The sequence below is a fragment of the Bombus vancouverensis genome, chromosome 11, assembly GCF_051014615.1.
Source record: "Bombus vancouverensis nearcticus chromosome 11, iyBomVanc1_principal, whole genome shotgun sequence".
Lineage (NCBI taxonomy): Eukaryota > Metazoa > Arthropoda > Insecta > Hymenoptera > Apidae > Bombus > Bombus vancouverensis.
The window spans coordinates 12,800,288-12,820,717 of NC_134921.1; the positions used below are offsets into that span (position 1 = coordinate 12,800,288).

Below are 20,430 nucleotides of genomic sequence, written 5' to 3' on the forward strand. Positions count from 1 at the left end.
TGGCATCCTACGAATTCGTATTTTCACTTTAGTCGAAGCGAGCGAAAGCGAGACAAGCGAGATATTTACCTACCCCTGAGCGTGTCGTTCACGCTCCCTATTAAAATCCATAACAACGTCGGCTCTCCCCCCTGTGAGACGCAACAACCTTGGAATGCTTGTGCATGTCGCACGTGCGAGAATTTCCGCCATCAGGAAAAAGACGACAAAGCGATCTTCGCTATTTCTGACACACCAGCTGCGAAAGGGGTTGGGCGGGAGTTGCGTGTGCCATCTTTATCGCAGAAATAAAAGGAAGCCCTCCGTCTCACCGTCTCTCATCGACGGTGCAACGATGATGAGACAAAAAGGCTATAAGCTCGAGCACTATCGATTACGTTCGACGCCTGATGACGCAAGGACTTGATTATTTTTATGGCATGATGTGTTTCTTGATAATCTCGTCTCGACCTGTTTTCCTTCGACCTGGATTTCGACATTTTCGACCATGCTTCGACGCGTTTCGATCGTTTACCTGTTGTTGCGTTATCTTTCCCTCTCGCTTTCTCTTGATTTACACAGCTGTACATATACACAGGTACCTTAACTCTTTCGAACGCGAATTTTTGTACCACTTCTATTCCGCCATTCCTATCCCGCTATATTTCATTTACGAGCATTATATCGCGACAATACGAATCGTCGTTCGAAATATGCAATTAACGCTAAACGCAATCTCAACGTTAATTAATTGCACCGAAGTAAAAATAACAACGAAGCACCGCTGGTTGTTGTTTCATCGTAACACAAAGGGGAGAATTTAGTAACTGCATTTTAGAATTAAGTAGAGCAAGAAATATTAATTTCTAAAGCTCACGATGGAATGTAACGCGTGCCGGAATTACCATATTACATTTCTGTTTACGAGGAAGTTCGTGTCTGCGTGTATCGTGCATTTTAAAATTAAACCGCGACGAAAAATAGGTGGAAATTATCGTGGAATTAAATCGTTTCGTTCGTAAAATTGCCTGTGTCGTTGTTAGAAGTAATATGAAAATCGAAATGTGCAAACGTTAATGAACAACATGCTAATTAAAACGAATGCGTATCGAGTTCCCTTTGCTCTACTAATTTAATTGATCGCGTCTCTTCGTAAGTGTTTGTAAGCAATTACTTACATCCATGGAACATTTGATGAAGATATTGTCTGACGAAGCCGTGATGGGTACTCGATAATCGATTTCGCGTAAGACGAGCTCTTGCAGTTTAAGGGCAAGTTTAATTATTGGAGAATTCGAATGCGCTCTACGCCAAGCTAATCCAACTATTGCGAAATAATATCAACAACGATTGCTATAACACGGAAAGATAAAAGATTAGGAACTGTGAACATTTTTTGAAATATTCCATTTTTTGACTTCCTTTTTAGTAAGATGACCGTTCAAACGTGGCGATTCCCAAGCGAAAATTCATATTTTTCGCACTCTATCTCAACTTCTCTGATTTAATTGTGTCGCGAACGAGCTTCTTTTAAAAGGGTTGATTCGCATTTCCAGTTAGAACAAAACAACGGTATAGCAACAGCGTGTCGCACGCGTCTCTGTTTACACGCACGCTACTTGTTAAGCGTTCGCGTAATCGTGAACTGAATTGAGATCGAACGGTAGACGAAATTAAAATAAGACAGAATCTGTGCGTCGCCCACGAGTGCAACGTCCTACAAAAATAATTGCTTGCGTCATCGTATCACCGACGTGGCGAACGTTCGAAGAGACTATAGCTTCTATCGTACTACGTATCACTAACAACTTTCATTTTCGTATTAACCAAGTCACGTGCACTTCCCCCTTGCTCCGTCACACGAACATCGAGCGACGTAAACTTCAGAAAACATTGACATTGTATCTTTACGAAAAAGAGCATCGTACAGTGCATACGAGCGTTCTACTTCTTCAAAATTCCGAGCTTTACAAAGCAATTTAATTCTCGCGTAGTAAACTTATCAAGAAAAAGACGAAACTTTGTTGCTTTTAGAACGTAACGTTCTACATTTGATACTATTAAACATTTTACGTCGCGTGAATTAATTTTTATTTCGTCCCTTCAAACAGGATATCTCGTATGGCTGCTTTCAATATTTGTAACCGAATATATATCGTTTCACGTAGAAACGAAAGAAATTTCTGTTGATTTATATAGACATCTCCTACGTTCGGTACCATTTATCCAATTCGTATCTCTGAATGGAACGGTTCGCAAACTGAATTCTACCACGACTCTTTACGATGCTATGGCGTTCGTGCGACTATTCGAACGAGGCATATTAAGCGTGTGTTTTCCGATATTTATAAGCGAATATCGTTTCATACGAAAGGAAAAGAAACGGAATTTTCTTTCAGAAATGTAATATATAATGTAAGAGTTTCAGTTACGTATTTTTAACTTCGCTTCGCGTTACGTCATTTCTTGTTTTACAATTTTTAGATATAACTTTGCAAATATTAATGCCGAGAAAAAACGTACAAAACAAATACTGAACTAAAAATGCATTTATTTATGTAGCTACGACGACGTAGACCGTCCCGCTTTCATTTTATTTTTACCCAGTATTCCTTTCTATTTATGCGCCTGCTTTGGGACGTGCATAGTGCTCTCCTCCCTCTCTCTCTTTCTCTCTCTCTCTCTCTCTCTTAAAATCTGCAAGATAAACGTCGCGAGTTGCGGAAATTTTTTATCTATGAGAACGAAAACGATTGAAACGTTTGCGATTCTATGCTCATTCGTTGCTTTTTCACAAAAGTATCCGTCGTGTTTTTGTTAGGAAAATTTTTTCAATATTCGTCGCACGCGTTCCTTGGCAAGAATACAAATCCTGTAAAATATACTATTATAATTAATGTTAATGCGAAAAATATCGTTGTGCTATTCAAAGATCGTTCATACGGAAAGCGAATCGGAATTTCTCGCAGATATAGGGAAAATGTAGCGATGCGTATTCACAGAACAGTCACGTCAACATGTAAATTCATGAACAAATGGAATCGTGTACGCGTGTAAATTCGAATTTCCTGTCACTTTTTCGCAGGAAATTGGAAACAATTAATTGGGCAGCGAGACCGACATTAATTTAATACGACTAATTAGCAATTTCAAATATACCGATGAGATTTCTCAATTATATGAAATGCCTAGAAATGAGCCGCAGGATCGGTAGAAATGGAAGAGCGATTGAATAAATGAATAATCCGACGCAAACGATAACCTAAATAGATATAAGATTCTGAAATATTCTTCGATAAATAATCGCGAAATGCAAATAATAAATGAGCATGGATATTTCGAGATTCCTGTTCGTTAGAACCATAAATTCGATTTTAAGAGACGAATAACGTATAATCGCTGAATATTTTCATGAAATGTATAATTAACAGTGACGCTTTTAAATCTTAAAAATACCACGTTTATGTTCCATCAATTTTATAATTAAAGAAACGTTATTTCAGCTCTGGATATACGCGTTATCAATGTGTTTATAACGAAAAAGCTGCAGTTCGCGAAATAACCAATTGGCGAAGTAGCTATAAATAGAAATATATTTTTTCCGCTATCCGCACTAAAAATTAATATTATCCCTGGCGCCGTAACTTTTATTCCAAATTTTAAAGAATCGACCAACATCGGAATCAGCCGTGCGTAATTATCAGAGAATTCTTGGATACTTAATGAGGCTGCAGTGCCAGCAGAAAATTAAAGTTCTTTTTCAAAAAGCACGATTCATATTCAGAATCTTGCTAAAATTATCTCTCTCTCTCTCTCTCTCTTTTCAACCATCTGAATATAATTACTGTCTTACACATAATTTAAAGATTAAAGGGCCTGCAGAAAGACTCGCTAAGCTAAAAATAAGCAAATGTGCGGATACGTTTACATCTTTAATGTACGTGTAGTTAGAATTTTATTTATAGAGACATTTTATATTCGCCTAATACAAGAAGCATCGTAAAGTAGAATTCTCGGGTTTCCAGGGTTAATGCGTATCGCACGATTCGAGATAATGTACAAAAGCCATCCCGTTTGATGAATACGTAACAGTACGGAATAGGAAACGATACTCGCATAGCTATGGAAACAAGGTTGAGGAATTGGAGCAACCCTTAATCCTCACTGAAATCTTCTCGTATAAATTTCCACCGCGGGGGATGATTTATTGCGTGACTGCGCGTTCCCAAAGTATCCATGAAATTGTAGTTGACAGTTCGAACGAAGTAAATCGTTGGTTATCTCGCTCGAAGCGTAATCGCAAATAAAAATATCCGGCTAAGAAAGCATCGAAAACGAGGCAGTGAGAAGAGAAGCTTATCGACGATGACAATGCTCTTTCTTCCTACGGGCCGATTCCAGGTTTCTTCGTCGCGTGCTTCCTAATTCACGACGATGTTTAAGAGGAACAAAAACGGTTCTGTAATTCCTTCTGATGCGTTTAGGATCATCGGCGATTTTCCGGTTGATAAAAACTGCAACTAGAAAAAACGGTGCAATTAGAAAGAGGAATTTCCTCGTCTCCTCGATATTTATCATTGTTGCGAATTCTCGACTAAAGAGCAACCGGTCAGGTCAAACCGATCGGTCGATATCGCGTACCTCGAATGAATTAACGTTCAAGGTGGAGGAGGTTTAATAGATCGAGTGTTAGAGTAATGGAGCACTGTATTTCCACTTGTATAAACGTAAAGTGCGATGTTATGAACACGGCGGTGGTAAGATCTCGTTGGCAGTGAAGTATTTCATCCGCACGGTACGATGTCCGTCGATGAACTATCCTCCTACGCTGCTGATTCTCCCTACCAGCCGTTGGGTTTCCTGTGTCCATCGTGCCCTTCCGGCTGGACTTTTCCCGGGGGTTTTTACCTGACCTCGGAGTCGTTAGGTTTACAGCTCGGGGAGGACATGTAATTCGGATTTTCCCAAAGAAGGGAATGTTCCTGCCCGTGCCATAAACGGACGGCCACTCAAACTTCCGAACAATTATTATTTATTATAAAACAGCCTAATATTACCCAAGTAAATATTTCCTTCTCGTAACCCGAGTCGCAATAAATTCTAGAGATTGCACGATTTATCATTAACAACGGCGTTATATTTCCCGTTATTGCGAAAGACGAACAGCTTCGTCATTTTGGCAGTAGTAACACTTGCAGGATAATTTATTCGGAACCGTCTGTTGTACTCTCGGATTTCCGCCCATAATCGATCACGCGCAATCGATATTGCGTGCTTCGATGCTTGATAAATAAGATGGATGATACCAAACTAGAAACGTATCGTGTATCGCGCGGTGCAAGTTCGTGATAAATACGGAACTAACCATTCCACCGAACCGTGTCGTCGATTTAAGCTAAAAATAAAATACTGTGTAATCTATGCAACCGGAATATGAAACGACGATTTGCGTGCAATTCTATGACTTTCTCTGTATTCGTATGTGCTGTTTGTTCACGGTTTCGAAGCGTGAAAGAGCAAACGGCAACCGAACTTCGAGTATCATTACTATTCGTCGGTTTTGCTGTTTGCTAAACCTGTTTACATAGGAAAACGCCGGTAGATTGATAGTATTTGAACCGATGATAGCTCCTTTCAACGGTATAATAACGTTAACGTCGATCAATGAGAAAAATATTTGCCTCCGAAACACATTAATCACTTAAATTAATAGCCATGCAAGACTTATACCGGCTGCCGTTCAACTGACGGTAAAAGCCGAAAGGAGGTGAATCTGCGCGGAAAAATAGGTCGAAAACGTAGACTGACGTTTTTTTCTTTTTTCTTTTTTTTTTTTCGTGCAGAGCTTCATTTTCCAGGGTTGTAAAGTCTCGAATCACATTTCCCTCGCAGCAGTGATTAACGTAATCTCCATAGGATTTATCCGCTCGCGATTTCTACCACGCATTCCTTTCAGCCATTCCCCTGACAGGATACAAACTATCCAAAAACGTTCGAATCTGCTCAACGCCTCTATCGAATCCTTGCTCGCTAAAATAGATCCGAACCGACTGTAATACCCGGAATTCTATCCTCCTAATACGCTCAATTCCGCTCCTACCGATATTCGCTATCCATCATCCGCAGGATCCATATCAATTCCTGCTCGTACTGCATTATCACGCGGCAAATCCGCTGTGATCGCGGCTCTTGAAATCTCGGATTTCGGATCTTGGATCGTGGGATTTGGCGCGAACGACTTCGCGTTTGCCGCTCGATGAGGCTCGAATAGGACTGCCGCAGACGCCAAATAACGAAGGCGGTGGTGATGGTTACAGAAAGCGACAAAAGGGTGGTGGTGAAACGAGAAGCCGGAGGTGAGTTCGGTTTCCGTATTCACGGCTCGAAACCCGTGGTCGTCTCAGCTATCGAGCCCGACACGCCCGCGGAGAGCTCTGGCCTGGAAGTTGGCGACATTATAATGGCGGTGAACGGGAAGAACGTGATGGACGCGACGCATTCGGAAGTCGTGAGGCTCGCGCATTCTGGCACCGACGTCCTTGAACTCGAAGTGGCGAGAACGTGCAACGTACTGGCACCGCGGGTGGCCAGACCTGGTACCAAGGAAGGAAGCGACGAGGCGCCGCTCTGCACCGGATACCTATGGAGGAAATCCGCGACCTCGACCAACACGGACAAGTGGGTGCGAAGATGGTTCGCCCTGCGCCGCGACAACTGCCTCTATTATTACAAGACTGACGCGGTTAGTACGAATATCCCCTCTTCTCTTTCCCTTCTCAATGCCCATTCTTCGTAGAATGGAAAACTGTGTCGATTAGCGCGCGCAAATCTATAGGATGTAATTTCGAAAAAAGAAAAAACATGAAATTGTATTTTCAAATACTTAGACGCCATAAGATACGATTAATACGCAAGGATAAAATTAATATCAGCTCATAAAATTAATATTCTCTATTCTCAAATGTCGAAGCTTATTTTACAGCGTCGGTCCTAATCGTTTGGTGTACGAAGTTGGTTTTACTCGCCTAATACAACTCGCGTAATTTGACACAAAATATAGAGAATATCTAACACGATCGGGTACTTTGTATTCGGAGAAAATTGGCAGAGCAAGTAACGCTGCTGTAAAATAAACAAAGTTAGAAAGTTCAGTCATCCAAGCTATGCACAAAGGTTCCGAACTTTGCATGCTCGTCGTTAGTTTAAAGAGATGTCATCCAGCCACGCCTGGCGTCCCCTCGAAACCTATTTAACCGGCATTCCTTTCGGTTAATCGAGGCCATCGACGCGACGAGTGTTTGCACGGGATCGTTTTGTTGGAAAAATGGTACACCAGTGGACCATTTCGTTTCCCGTAGGATTCACAGCCAGTGGGGGCGGTGATGCTGATAAAGTACGACGTGGAGCAAACGCCCGAGCTGAGGTTACACAGCTTCGCGATCAAAAAACAGGGCGCACCGACGCTTCGGCTCGCGGCGGACACCGAGGAAGCTGCCGCTCGATGGACGACGGTCATCAAGGAAGCGATCGAAAGAAACGACCAGGTAAATGTTACGAGTAGCTTGCCAAGTTACTCTCGACGTCTATTTCCGGATCATGCTCGAAGAGTAAACGAAGTTTACATTGTGTACGAGTACCTCGCGCGAACATTCGGATCTTCTTGGTCAGAATGCGATTTAATCTTTAATTGGTGCGGTAACCGACACGCGTATATAATGTATTTCCTTCTACGCGGTCTTTCGCTTGCGATGGTATATTCGGAAATAAAAGAAAATTAAATCAAAAATTTCGAAAAGAATATTTTCGTTACATTCGTCCAACAGAAAGAAAGATGGATGCTACAAGTTGAACAATTAACAGCATATGCTGTATGTATGTATCTTTGGAGATACTCTTGCATCGTTATCTAGGCAAAAGAAGCTTCAAAAACTTTGCGAAACGATGGAAGTCCGCGTTCTCGTAAGTTGAAGAAAATGAGATTCGCTTTAAATTCTGCAAGTTCGGCTATACGCCTGCTGGAGTTTCTTGAATAGTTGGATTAGACGCTGCAAGTGTCTGGCAGCGCTCTGGAGAATCGTACAGTTCTACTAATATGCCTTATTGCGCACCTACCTTAATAGTCTTTGCACTTGTACGAGATTTATCGTGAAACGCGAATGTACGAAGTAATTAGTTCAACTTGGAAAACGCGTCACAAAAGTAACTAAATTTTTTCGTGAGAAGTTACTCGAGGTGATAGAAGAGAAATGGAAGCCCTGAGAAGATAATAGAAAATCGCTAAAGACGGAAATTCTCCGTTTTTCCTGTATATCCTATAGATTCCCGTTGACGTTTTTACAGGTTGACACCTGGTTGGAATCGTCGCTGAGAATGCGTGAAATAGCAGCATGCGCCATTCACAGACCAGATTGCTTCGGATACCTGAGCAAGCAGCAAGAACACGCCAGAAAAACGTCGTCACCAACCGGTTGGTCCAGGCGATATTGCGTACTAAAGGACGCTGCATTGTATTTCTACGACGACGCTAATGCGGAGAAGGCGTTCGGTGTCGCCTGCCTGCATGGGTTCAGGGTGCATAGCAGCGCGCCCACTTCCGGTGGCAGGAAACACGCGTTCGAGCTGCAACCACCGGACCCCACGCAGAGAAGTTACATCTTCGCCACCGAATCAGAAATGGACAAGAAACGGTAACCTGTTTAGTCCCCTTTATCGATTCTATCATATTCTTTCGAACGATTGTTTCGTTAAGTCGAAGAATTTGCTGTACGCAATTTATACCGGCGATTATGAAAGTGGCCTGCGTCATATATTTTCGTTTCGAGATATCATTGGCGTTTGACGCATGAACTGAATTCTGTTTAACGGCGCATCAACCGACTCGATCCAATGGTTCGATCTCTGTTACTTTGCAAACATGGTTTTGGATTATTGTAACGTGAACAGGCGGCTGAAATTCTTTCCACTTTTATCCGCCTCACTTTTATAATCACCGGCACGTTTGTGGTAAATTATTTACAAGGAGACGTGCCACATCGATGTCGATGGTCTTGAATTATGGTGTCAAGGTCGCGTATTTATTAACATTTGAAAATAATTATCTAATCTCCTTCGTAATCAATGAGAATCGATTTGGAGTTAGAACGAATTTTATGTCAAAGAGGCAACTACGTTTATTTGCAGGTGGCTCGCGGCGCTCGAATATTCGATCGATCGATGGATAAAGATTGGTTGACAAAGGCCGACCTACCGTACAAAGAAGCAAAGAAGTCGAAGCAGCGAAGATCCTCTGAGATGTCCTTCGCCTCTTCCTGTTTCCGGTTCCTAACGAACATTGTCGAAAATCACAAATTCATCTATCACCGTCGCCATTATCGTCTCGATTCTCGTTCGCAAATTCATCGCGTGGATCATGTCGCAAATACTCTTCAAATTCGCGATTCTCCAGAAATTTCATTAGCGTTATTTACTATCGCTTAAAAGGCTTCGTATCTCTCTCTCTCTCTTTCTCTCTCTCTCTCTCTCTCGCTCGCTCGCTCCATTTTTCGAAATCATCGATGAAGATCCATCGATTTGTTTTCACTAGCTCAGTCGATTAATTAACTAGGATTAACGATAATATTCTTTGAAATCTGCCATATTTTTTGCTATTAGAGATATTACCGTCTAATTGCAAATTTTTTCAAACGTAAGCCAATGTCTAATTGCTGTTTAATCGCTAACTGTCGAACAATATCAGATTACGCGAAACTTTGTCAAGAATTCATTGTCAGGCGCCTCTTGACGATTTCAATTTTCTACAAACGTTCTGTAAGTTATCCGTTATCTTATAAATTTCAGTGATACTACTCCGAGTTTTGCCACACTCTTCTAGCTGTTTGTGCTATTTCTGATTCTCACGAATTTCGTCGATCTCGTTGTTTCCAACTGATACCGATGCTCGATTCACTTCGCCAGTTTCTTAGTGTCATAAACACCATTTTGTAATAATTGCTGATTGTCAGTGGCAGTGTATTTATCGAAAGTTAACATAGCGCAATCGATACTTGAAACACTGTTTCTCAAGGTGTTACAATTAAAATAGTTAATATTACGCTATTCGTTTTATTCGAGCTGTAAAGGATGTTTGCGTTGTACGATCCGTATACCGTTCAAAGTGATCGAAAGAATCGTCAGTTCAAACGAGTTTGATTAATCGTTAAAGTGCTCAGTAACAAAAGAATCTCGATCGAATAGATTTTTTTCGTTCCTGAAAATGAATCGTAAATTGTTAATTAATTGAACAGTATATTTCTAGAGTCATGTTAAATGTATATAAACACGAAGTTTCTCTTTAAGTAACATATGTAAGCTATAAGATACAATTAGATTTCATTTCTTTAGACATTTATATTATATTTCTGATAGATGTTTATTTAAAAGAAAAAAAGAAACAACAACTCACTTTCAATGTCATTAAGATAATTAAGATGATCTAGCGTAGTTCCTGCAACTAGTATCACGAACGATCATGAAACGAATAAAACAAATCTGTTTCGGAATCCCTTTCATTTTCCTACAATATACGACGCACAATTTTTACCGTTTGTATAATCGTTACTTTTTCAATAATAACTCACTAAGAATATATCAAAGACTTGAAAAATATCGCAAGAAAGTTAGAGAACAGTAGCTCTTATCGTGCAAAAATGGTGAATAAGGCTTGAGAAATACTGTTTCAAGTAAATAGTCCCAGTATCGAGTCAGACAAATTTTCACGCAGTGAAACTCCATTTATTCGAATCGCTAGTGGATATTGAAGTCGATTCGTTGAAATTGCTATTTGGACAAACTGCGGAAGCATAATATACGAATGAAAGGGAGCAAAAAATATTATATGAAATTTAGAGTAAACGCTTCGTTACACAGTTGTGAACAAATATTGAATGAAACATATAACAATGGATTTTGTAATACAGAATATGAAAGGTCGGTCGTATTTATTAAAAACGCTTAAAAGAATTAATTTTCCATTTCGGAATATGGTAGTGATACGGAATTTACTATCATCGATGTGTTCCGATAAATGGAGTTCTGCCGTAAGTACTCGTAATCTTCGTGATTCAGGACTCGTGCTCGTGATTTAGCAGATTTTTGTATTGTTAAAATCAGCTTTTGGATTCCGTTTTTATATATACAAACGTTGCATACTTTACCGATACACAGGAATTGAAATCACACACGATAAGCATGGAACACTTGCAGAAAAAGAACAGGACATGCAAAGGAACGAAAGAATCGTTTATTCACCGATTGTGTCTTGTATTAATTAGAACGATTCCAACCGATTTTTCTCTTACAGAATTAGAATTCGATTTTTAGCTTTTAAGAGGGTTTAAACTGTCGTCCATCGCGTTACACACGAATTTCCATTGAGAACTGCTCACGAAAGCTCGAACAGCATAGAATCGAAACATCCTCGCGAGAAAATATACCCAATGTCCAGCATTGACCAGCAAACACTTGGACGTTGTTGTAACGTTTATTAAACGCAACATACGCTACCACGACGAACGATAACGAAAGACAGCTGGAAATATGTACAGAATCAGTTTGTTCTGTCGTTCGAGCTGTACTTGTTTTATAAATTTAAGTAAGCATATTTATGTCTACAGACTCGAGCGAAAAATATCGTTTAACGCGTAAGAATTGTGAAATGTTAGCAGCATTCGTCGATCACAGTCAGATAAATAAGATGCAATTGAACGAATGAAATTTTTATTCGCAATGGATAAAACCTTCGTTCGAGCGATAATCGTTTGCTCGCGTGACTGGTCGAAAAGAGTCACTCGAATAATTATCGGCATTATAAGAATCATAAAGTTGCGAGAGTAATATCAAAGGCTTACTTATCCGACTGATCTTCAAACGTACCAAGAGGCCAAAAAAAAAAAAAGAAAAAAATGGCAAGGAAAAAATCAAAATTGTGCCGTCGCAAAAGTTTTCCATAAGCGAGGAAAACTTGTTGGCCGAGTGAATGCTTTCTTGCGCGTGCTTGTTGCGTGAGCATACGAACGATTCGACAACTAACATCGCACGCCCTCGTGCGTACATGGAATTGCCGCCATCGCATCGCTATTCTTACCGCTAATATTTTTATCGATATCGAGAAACCACGCGAATCGTGAACACAAACGGAGGAGCAAAGAATGATTTCTTTCGAAACAGCGAAGAGCGAAAAATAATTTCGAGCAACGAGAACGAAGAGTATTTCGAACGAAGAAACGAAGAACGATCGAGTTGATCGCGACAGAAATCGATAATAGTGGGCTCCGAGGGCTGGAGAACGGAAGAGGAACAAGGAGGAACGAAGGACAAGTCGAAGAGTCGTGATTCGTAAGGCGAGAGAAGCCAGCAAAAATTGAACGACAGACCGCTCAAAAAATGCACAGATAATAAAATAGGAGGTTTAATACAATTGTAGAATGAAGTGCGTCAATTATTTACCTGTCACCCTTCGAGCTGGTTTGAAGGACGTTGGTTTTATCGCTGTTTAGATGATGCAGTGTTTTTTTCATGGTAGGAGAATCCTCTTACCGCCGAGAAAGCCGGACAGCGGTCGCTTTGCTTGACCAGTGGACAATCTTTCGTTGGTGTATGACCAAATAATTTCCAGAAACATTCGCTACCGTACCACGTTTGTTGTTTCACTTTTGGATTCACGTTTCAATTACGTTCGTACTTGACAATGAGTTGGTAAGTTATTCGTGTAGAATTTTTACGTTTTTTCTGGTCTACTGAAAGAATGGTTGACTTTAGGTATATTCCGTCGGTAGAGGTGTACTGTTTGGGTTGTTAGTAGATGTATGTGTCTATAATTGATTGGAGTATGAATAAATATGACGACAATTACGATGTCTTCATCGTTGACGAAGTAATTGTAGAGTATATTCCGTACGTGATTTGATTAAATGTTGAATGATATTAGAGAATGAGTCATGTAATTGGAACTGGTTGTGAAAGAAGAAGAAGAAGAAACAAGGCTTAGAACTTTCGATTTATTAAACTTGACAGATTTTTTTAGCGGATGGAAGCTTCAGGATTTTGTTACTTCGGCGTATTCGAACAGTGAGTAATTTTACAAAGTTGCTTGATCCGTATAGTACGAATATATCCAAATATATGATTCACTCTGTATATTAGAGAACTCTGTGCAAAGTAAAAAGAAAAAGCGCACAAATTCAAATTTGTCAATTTATCGAAGAAACATACGATATCGGTTAAGGTCTAGAAAATTCGCAAATACGTGAAAAAAAAATAAAGATATTAGCGATTACGTGATAATATATCTTGCGTAAAAGATAGCATTTCTTCGTTTCTATCAAAATCAAATCACAACATTTTTTGATTCTAAGTTAACTGATTCGTTTGTTGACATTTTTTAAGCTTTAAGAATAAGAATTTTTATAAAGCGTGTGACGAAAGAAAAGATTGCGTAATATTATTGTAATAAAGTAGAATCAGTGTGATTGTAAAAGTACAAAGGGTCAAATGTAACCGTGTCCGTCTTTCTAGTGCCAAAACTAAAATTAATTAATTGAACCAACCGAGATTGTAATAAATGTCGTTGAGAGAAAATTATATATACGCATTTCTTCATTACATTTATAATACAATAGCGTTTAATAATCACGCCACGTTTCTATCTCTATATTTATTAACAATTCCAATTAGACATTTTTCAAAATTCTCATTATAAAAAAGATCAGAATCTAAAGGAATATTTTCAACATCTTTTTTGCATATTTTCTCTGATAAATTAAATTGCTTTTATCCTTAAATAAAAATAAAACAGTTTCGACTCAAATGTCAAAGATACTTCGGCATTAGGTTTTCAGATAAAATAAACACGTAAATACTTCGTAGAAATAAAATCAATCATACGCATATTATCCGATAAATTGCTTTCAGACGCCATGTCGTGGCGAGATTCGAAAGCTGTAAGAACTTTCTACCTGGACGGTCGCTAAGATTGGTCAATTGATGTTACGAAAACGCAAAGTAGATTTCCTTTAAGCAAAATGTTTAAAACACGCGCTCCTTCTCGTCGATAATGTTTTATCTATTAACGTTCTGTCTTCGTGTATTTCAAAATAGCTTTGTACAAACATACCCATATCTTTTTCTTTTACGATATTATGTTTGATAAAGATGCTATATAAAAATAATAATCACGAAAGTAACATGTATTTCTATAATTTTTATGCAGTCATTAACGAAGAGAAAATTAATCTTTGTTTCAATGGAAAAAGGTGCCCGGCAAGTGGCAAAGAAATTTTTCAAACAGTGAAATATTTAAAAACCGATAATCGACGGCGGAATTTTTTTTAATACAAAGTAGTACGTGTAGTATCAGCTTTATTTTCCTGTCCACTCGCTAACTATCTGTCGGTAGATATAAATCACCTGTACAAATACCTCGATTATATCTTAATTGATTAACACAGTCTGGCTGGAATATTCACCCATTATGTATTACATATTTTTCCTTTTAATTTAAATGACTTGTCCTATTTTCTATAAAATGCGTTTCTAAATGAACTACGTGTCATCGTATATTACACATACTATAAGACCCTATCGTTCACCTTTCTATCAATTTTATCGGTAGTACAAACGAAGGAACGATAGCTTAAATTGGAAACGGAACAAAAAGTATATTTTCCCTCGAATATAGAATACAACAAAAAGCTCTACCAGTAAAATAACAAATAAACGTTAAAGAGGTATAGGATAAATTTCATTCTAATTCAATGCGATTCTGCAATGTCAATGGTAGTTTTTCGCAGCTATGTTCCCATGGTTTCGAATTGATAATAATTACGTAGCCGCTATTTCCAAGTATTCGTGAAACTAACTCCCAATATCGAGACGTATAATTTCGCAATAGAATTCGAAAGGCTTCAAAGATTATTAGTTGGTTTTCGAACTCCAAGCGTAATCCTATACCGATACGTTACGCTATACCCATGATATTACCTATTAATTCCTATAAATGGTAATTATTGTTAAATTATTGACGTTCACGCCGTATAATTTACATTAATTTTAGATTTGAGACTTTCGCCGCGTTTATCGCTTTAGAACGAGGGAATGCCTAATAATGTCTATACCACGACTATCAAAGGGTAATTGCAATGTGCTAGCCTTCTACGCAGATAAGTAACCGCCGGAAAAGTCCTAAGGATACCGAGGCACTATACGCGCTATAATTTTTGTACAACTTTTTAAGCGACCAGTGATACAAAGAGCATCGCCACATGGAGAATAGAATGTTAATTTGATGCATGTGCAATTGAAAACGAAGTATTCGAGTTGTTTGTCAATGATTTTGTACGCTGTTTGCTCTTTTTAGTAAATCATCGTTTGACCGTTAAGACTGCGTTGACTTTAGAACTTTACGTTGAAGAATTTACACATATTTCCGCGTCTCGCACTTTCTATTCCTCGTTTTATTTTCTAAATCTTACGTTCCCTGCCTCGTATCTAATACCTACAATTCGATACTGATATCTCACACCCAATATTCCCTACCCCTTATCATTGCTCCATTCCTCGCAATCAGCACCCTTTATCCTGTGTCTCGCATCTCGTCACTTCCACGTCCTAGTTCAATAATCCCACGCTCTAAACTAATGAAATAAAATGATTCAAAGATATCTCTGTATGACCCTATAGACTTAAAAGAATTTCTAAAAATTATTCGCAATGTTTGCAACACGGTGATCCAAATCGGTATATAGGTCGTACAAAGGATCGGTAGATAAGGTAAGTTTACAGGTAAGTTAAGGTAAGTTAAGAACAAGAACAAATAAAGTTCTCGGGAAAAATTTCAGGCTTCGGATCAGGAAAATATAACCGGCTAATAGGTGACACAGGAAAATCCTGCGTGAAACAATTCCCCTGTTACGACACATTCTCGAGAAACGTTTAGCACGAATTTCTCGGCAACCGGCGGGAATTTTTCGTTCAAAATCAGGGATTTGTATGGGGAGAACGTAACGTGTAAGGTGGTGGCATGCGAGATCCTTTGGTGAAACGGCTCTTCCGATACGACGTTGTTTCGATAAATTTATCGGCATATAGACTGGATGTAAAACGAATTTGAGTTTGCCGAGGGCCCGGTACACGGTTTATCCGCGGTTGAACCGGTGGTATCCGTTTGATAGCAGATAGCAGGCCGAACGACGCTGGTATGTTCTCATTACGCGTCGTGTAGGTATGCGGCGACCAGTTCGTGTTCTCCATGCTTCGAGATCCGTGCGCGGTGCGAGACCACGTTTCCTCTCCTTCTGCTGACGCGCGGTCTTTCTTCATCGTCTCCTTCTTGCCCTCTTTATCCTTTTCTACGGTGCTCCTTGGATCAGGATTCAGGCTTCGTTCACACTGACCACGTGGTTGGTCGGGTATGAGTTACAGATTCGATCTTCCAGCGTTACATTTTTCCCTATCCTTGATCCACGCTTTCGTTTTTCACGAAACTCGAGATATTCCTAGTAGCTTATGCTCCCGGTGGAACCATTTTTCTGTCATTCGTTCGAACATTCGTTTGTCCCCGACCAGTGTGGAAATCTCATTCGATTTCTTTCTTCTGTTCGTCCCTTCCCGCCCGCCCCCTCCCTTCTCTCGACGAGTTTGTTCCTTTTGCATAAGTTATTCGCCGGTTTTCTTCGTCTCATTTGAAGCTTCTTCGGAACGATAAAGAGAAGACGGGAGCGAAAAGCAACCGTGACGTCCGAATTTTTGGAAAGATGCGACTACGGAGGTCCTCGACCCTGGCATTTCTGCCGGCTTATTTTTAATTCGTTCCCGGTCGAGTTTGTCCTTTTGAGATTCCTTTAACAGGCACGTATTTATCTTAAAGTTTCGCGAGAAGTCTCTCGCTCCTCTTTTTAATCTTCCCGCTTCCTTTTAGTTTTGCGAGGCCATCCGTTTCTTCCTCCGGTTCCCGTGTCGCGTTCTTTTCTTTTCTCTCGGGTTCCATTGAGAGAAACTGCGGATCCGCAGAACGCTTATAGCGTTATTTTACCATTCTATGACCGCCCCAGAATTCTCCTCTTCCTCTTAGTTACACCGTTTTATATCTCCTATTTTCCTTTACCTTGTTCGTTTCAGCGTTCTCTCGATTAATGTACGTTATAGTGGCATTTGCGATCTTTTCGTTCGGTGAATTATCGCTGTTACGTTATATCGTTCTTTCGAATTTTGCATCGTTAGGTACCTTCTTAAGTAGAACAATGATTATTATTACTACACTGTTTGCTTCCCATTTTATACATTGAATCTTAATTATCCCTATCCGAGGCTTTTCAGTATTTTTCTTCCTATTTTATGACCCGAAACGAATATACACCCAGCAACAACACACGCCTTAATCATGGTCAAAGGAATATTAATTTCCACTCTGCTGGGTATACACTTCACCACGCTTTTTCGTTTCCCTTGAAGTTTATTTGGACTAAAATATAAGTACGTTCGCAAACCAATCATTACTATACTGCTTAAATTTTACGATATTACTTCCTTAATTACGTCGCCGTCATCTTTTTGTTGCCTACAGTGCGTCTTTAATCTTCATCTTGTTCCCCAATCTTCGTCATCTTCTTGAACGCTGCTCGAATGGAAATACCAAGGCAAAAAGTATGCATATACTTTAGGGAGACTTCGTTTGGCAGGGATGCGTTTTTACTCTTTGTACAGTTTCTTCCTGCTCCGTTTCTCTATCCTTCTTCTCCTGGCAATTCCTTCTTACCTGTCGTGTTTTTCTATCATTTCTGCGCGATACGACTAAAGCTTCGTTCATAATATATTTCTCGCGATATCGGATATTAACTCTCTCGACGAAAGAAGAAGCATCAGGCGACGCAAAACCATTTTCCATCATTTTTTTTAATTAAACTCGCTACTGTCCGATTATTCGCAAGAACGTAATAAGCCGTTTATTCCGTACCACGTACCATGGCGCATCGATCACAGACACCGTAATTAAAGCTGTCTACGAGTAACATAACTCTATCTGATCGCGCATCAAAACTCCATACATTAACGATAACACCGTACCTGCAGTTTCATACATAATGTCTCGCGATTATCGTTTCACGCTCGTATTTCCATTTATTCATCGAGCGGATGCAATTTCTACGCAACTGGGGCGGAAATAGGGGCAGTTACTCGACTAGAATCGATTCGCATCTGAAAATTTGCGAACAAGCACGCGTTACGCATGGGGCGCGTGCACATCGAGCGCGCTAGTCGCAAATGAAGCGGTACCGTAAGCAGACGCTCGCCGGCAACACACGCACCGCGTGCAATGTGAACGCCCTCGCCTGTAACCACCGACTTTTGTTCGCGTTCGATGCATCAAAATTCGACGCATGGTATTCCGTGTTTTAAGGTAGATCCACACGCGACATTGTTACCTCCCTCCGAATACGATACCGTGCAAAAGTGTTTAAGCTTCGTTTCGATATCGGCACTGTACAGAATGCGACCGAACGATACGAACAAGTGGATACAGGGCGATTCTTTATGGAAAAATAAGAGGAAGAATAACGTTCGTATAATGTTTCATTTTTGAGAAAATCGAGTTTGAAAATCTGTTTTCAAGCATACTCGAACGTGTATAATTCTGGAGTGGACGCCAGCAAAAATAAACGGCAGAACGTTGTTCTACGTGTGAGAAAAAGTCGAAAATGTGGAATAAAATTTGTTCGGAGAACGCTTTGTCTCCGAGGAAAATAAACTTGAAAATTCGTCACACACTCGTACCAGGCTGATCTTTGACTTTAATGGAAAAACTTTTCTCTCTAGCATCTTTCGCCGGTATTCGCCATTTACGAGAAAAACGCTGGGTACCAGAGATCACTGAACACCCTGTATACGTATTTTTTAACACCACTCGATGAACAGAGATACAGAAGTTACATTTAGTTTTCAGATCGTCAACGTTTCTTAGGAGTACAATTTTGTTAATTATTGGCAGATGTAGCACTTTCTAACTTTTATCGACGCTATAAGACCTCCAAATTGAAACGAATCTTTTCTAGAGTTACTGAACGAGATCCGTAACAGGTAACGGTTTAATAAACCGTGAACAAAGGAAATTCGTCCATAACTTCGACGAAAGCTTTGACAGGACCGATTCGACGCGGATTTCCTCTCCATGTTTCCCTTAAATTCTTCAATTAGATCAAATTCGATGAAATCTTGGTGGAAATTCAGCCAACAGAGTTGGACTGCTCGTCGTTTCTCTTCCTCTTGGAAGCAAGGAGTCGCTCGCCCAGTCTTCTTCCAACTTCCAGCACGGTGGTGATCTTGATAACTTCCCGGCGTGGATGTGATGGTGGTGGTGGCGATGGTGGTTGGTGGTGGTGGTGAGATAGCGTCGGTGGTAGTGGCTGCATGTGGTCGGGGGCGGAAAGAGGAGAGGGAACTAGTTCAGTGAACAAAACGACGGGAGAGGCAGTTGCACGCTGTAGCAACGCCTCGCGTGCTGTCGCCTTGCCTAAAAGCTTGTACGGATCGAGTCCTCTGACCCCCCGAAACCTACCATTCGCGTTTTAATCGGTGCGTGGCTTTCTCGCACTCTCCGATGACTTACGATGTGCGAAGCGGAGCCAAAAATTCTTCTCGTACGATTTTAACGGGAATTTGGTGCAACTTCGTCTTGTCTTTTGCACGCGGTAACAGTAGATTGTTTCGTTCCTCGGGAAGAGAGTATCGAGGTTTAGACTATTGGTTTAAAAATTATTATAAAACTCTTCCAACTGTTATACTTCGGTCTAGAATCGAGGAGACAGGGATTTAGCGCGTAAAGTACAAACGAATATATCGCCACTGAAACCATTGAGCTGTTAAACGTTTAAATGCAAATTTAAATTCTAATACGAAACTGTTCTGTAACTTTATCGTTAGCGTCGATCCTCGTTCTCACACGTGAGATCACGTACAACGTTGTATTTTGCATCTGAGTACCGCGAGCCACTCCGATATTTAAATGTAAAATACCTGTCGTCGGAGACCCATTTTTTTCTCACGTAAAGGAACCATGTTGACCTTCTCCCTAGCATCTGAGCCTTTTAGGGAAAAGGTTCGTCACCGCATACCGTTACCGTAGCCTCCTCCAGTAATTCGTCAATGTTTCGTCACCGAACCCTTTAGCGTTTTGCATTTACAACTCATTACTCTTCGCGTAAATCGTTTAAATTTGTAAGAAATCTAATAACAATGATCTTTAACGTATTTTTAGAAAGAATATATCGATAGATCATTTTTTGAATAAATTTCATCGACTTAAATTATTCGAACGATTCTTTTAGCAAGAAACTGGTCTTCTAAAGATTACCGTAAAAAGATCAGAGACAATTTACGCCGTTAATTACCATATATCCTGCCATGCTTGCTTAATCAGATTTT

At 40.0% G+C, this 20,430-nt stretch overlaps 1 protein-coding gene across 6 annotated transcripts in view; it reads left to right on the forward strand.

The window, feature by feature from the left end:
* Positions 1-13,596, forward strand: part of LOC117154663 (uncharacterized) — a 62,903-nt gene extending 49,307 nt beyond the window's left edge. For all 6 annotated transcript variants that reach the window (XM_076622584.1, XM_076622582.1, XM_076622583.1 and 3 more), the window contains 4 exons: positions 6,297-6,721; positions 7,338-7,523; positions 8,320-8,666; positions 9,160-13,596. In XM_076622584.1, the coding sequence (XP_076478699.1) occupies positions 6,297-6,721; positions 7,338-7,523; positions 8,320-8,666; positions 9,160-9,211 (1,010 nt within the window). In that variant the 3' untranslated portion in view covers positions 9,212-13,596. The remainder of the gene's footprint in view (positions 1-6,296; positions 6,722-7,337; positions 7,524-8,319; positions 8,667-9,159) is intronic.
* Positions 13,597-20,430: the final 6,834 nt, after the last annotated feature.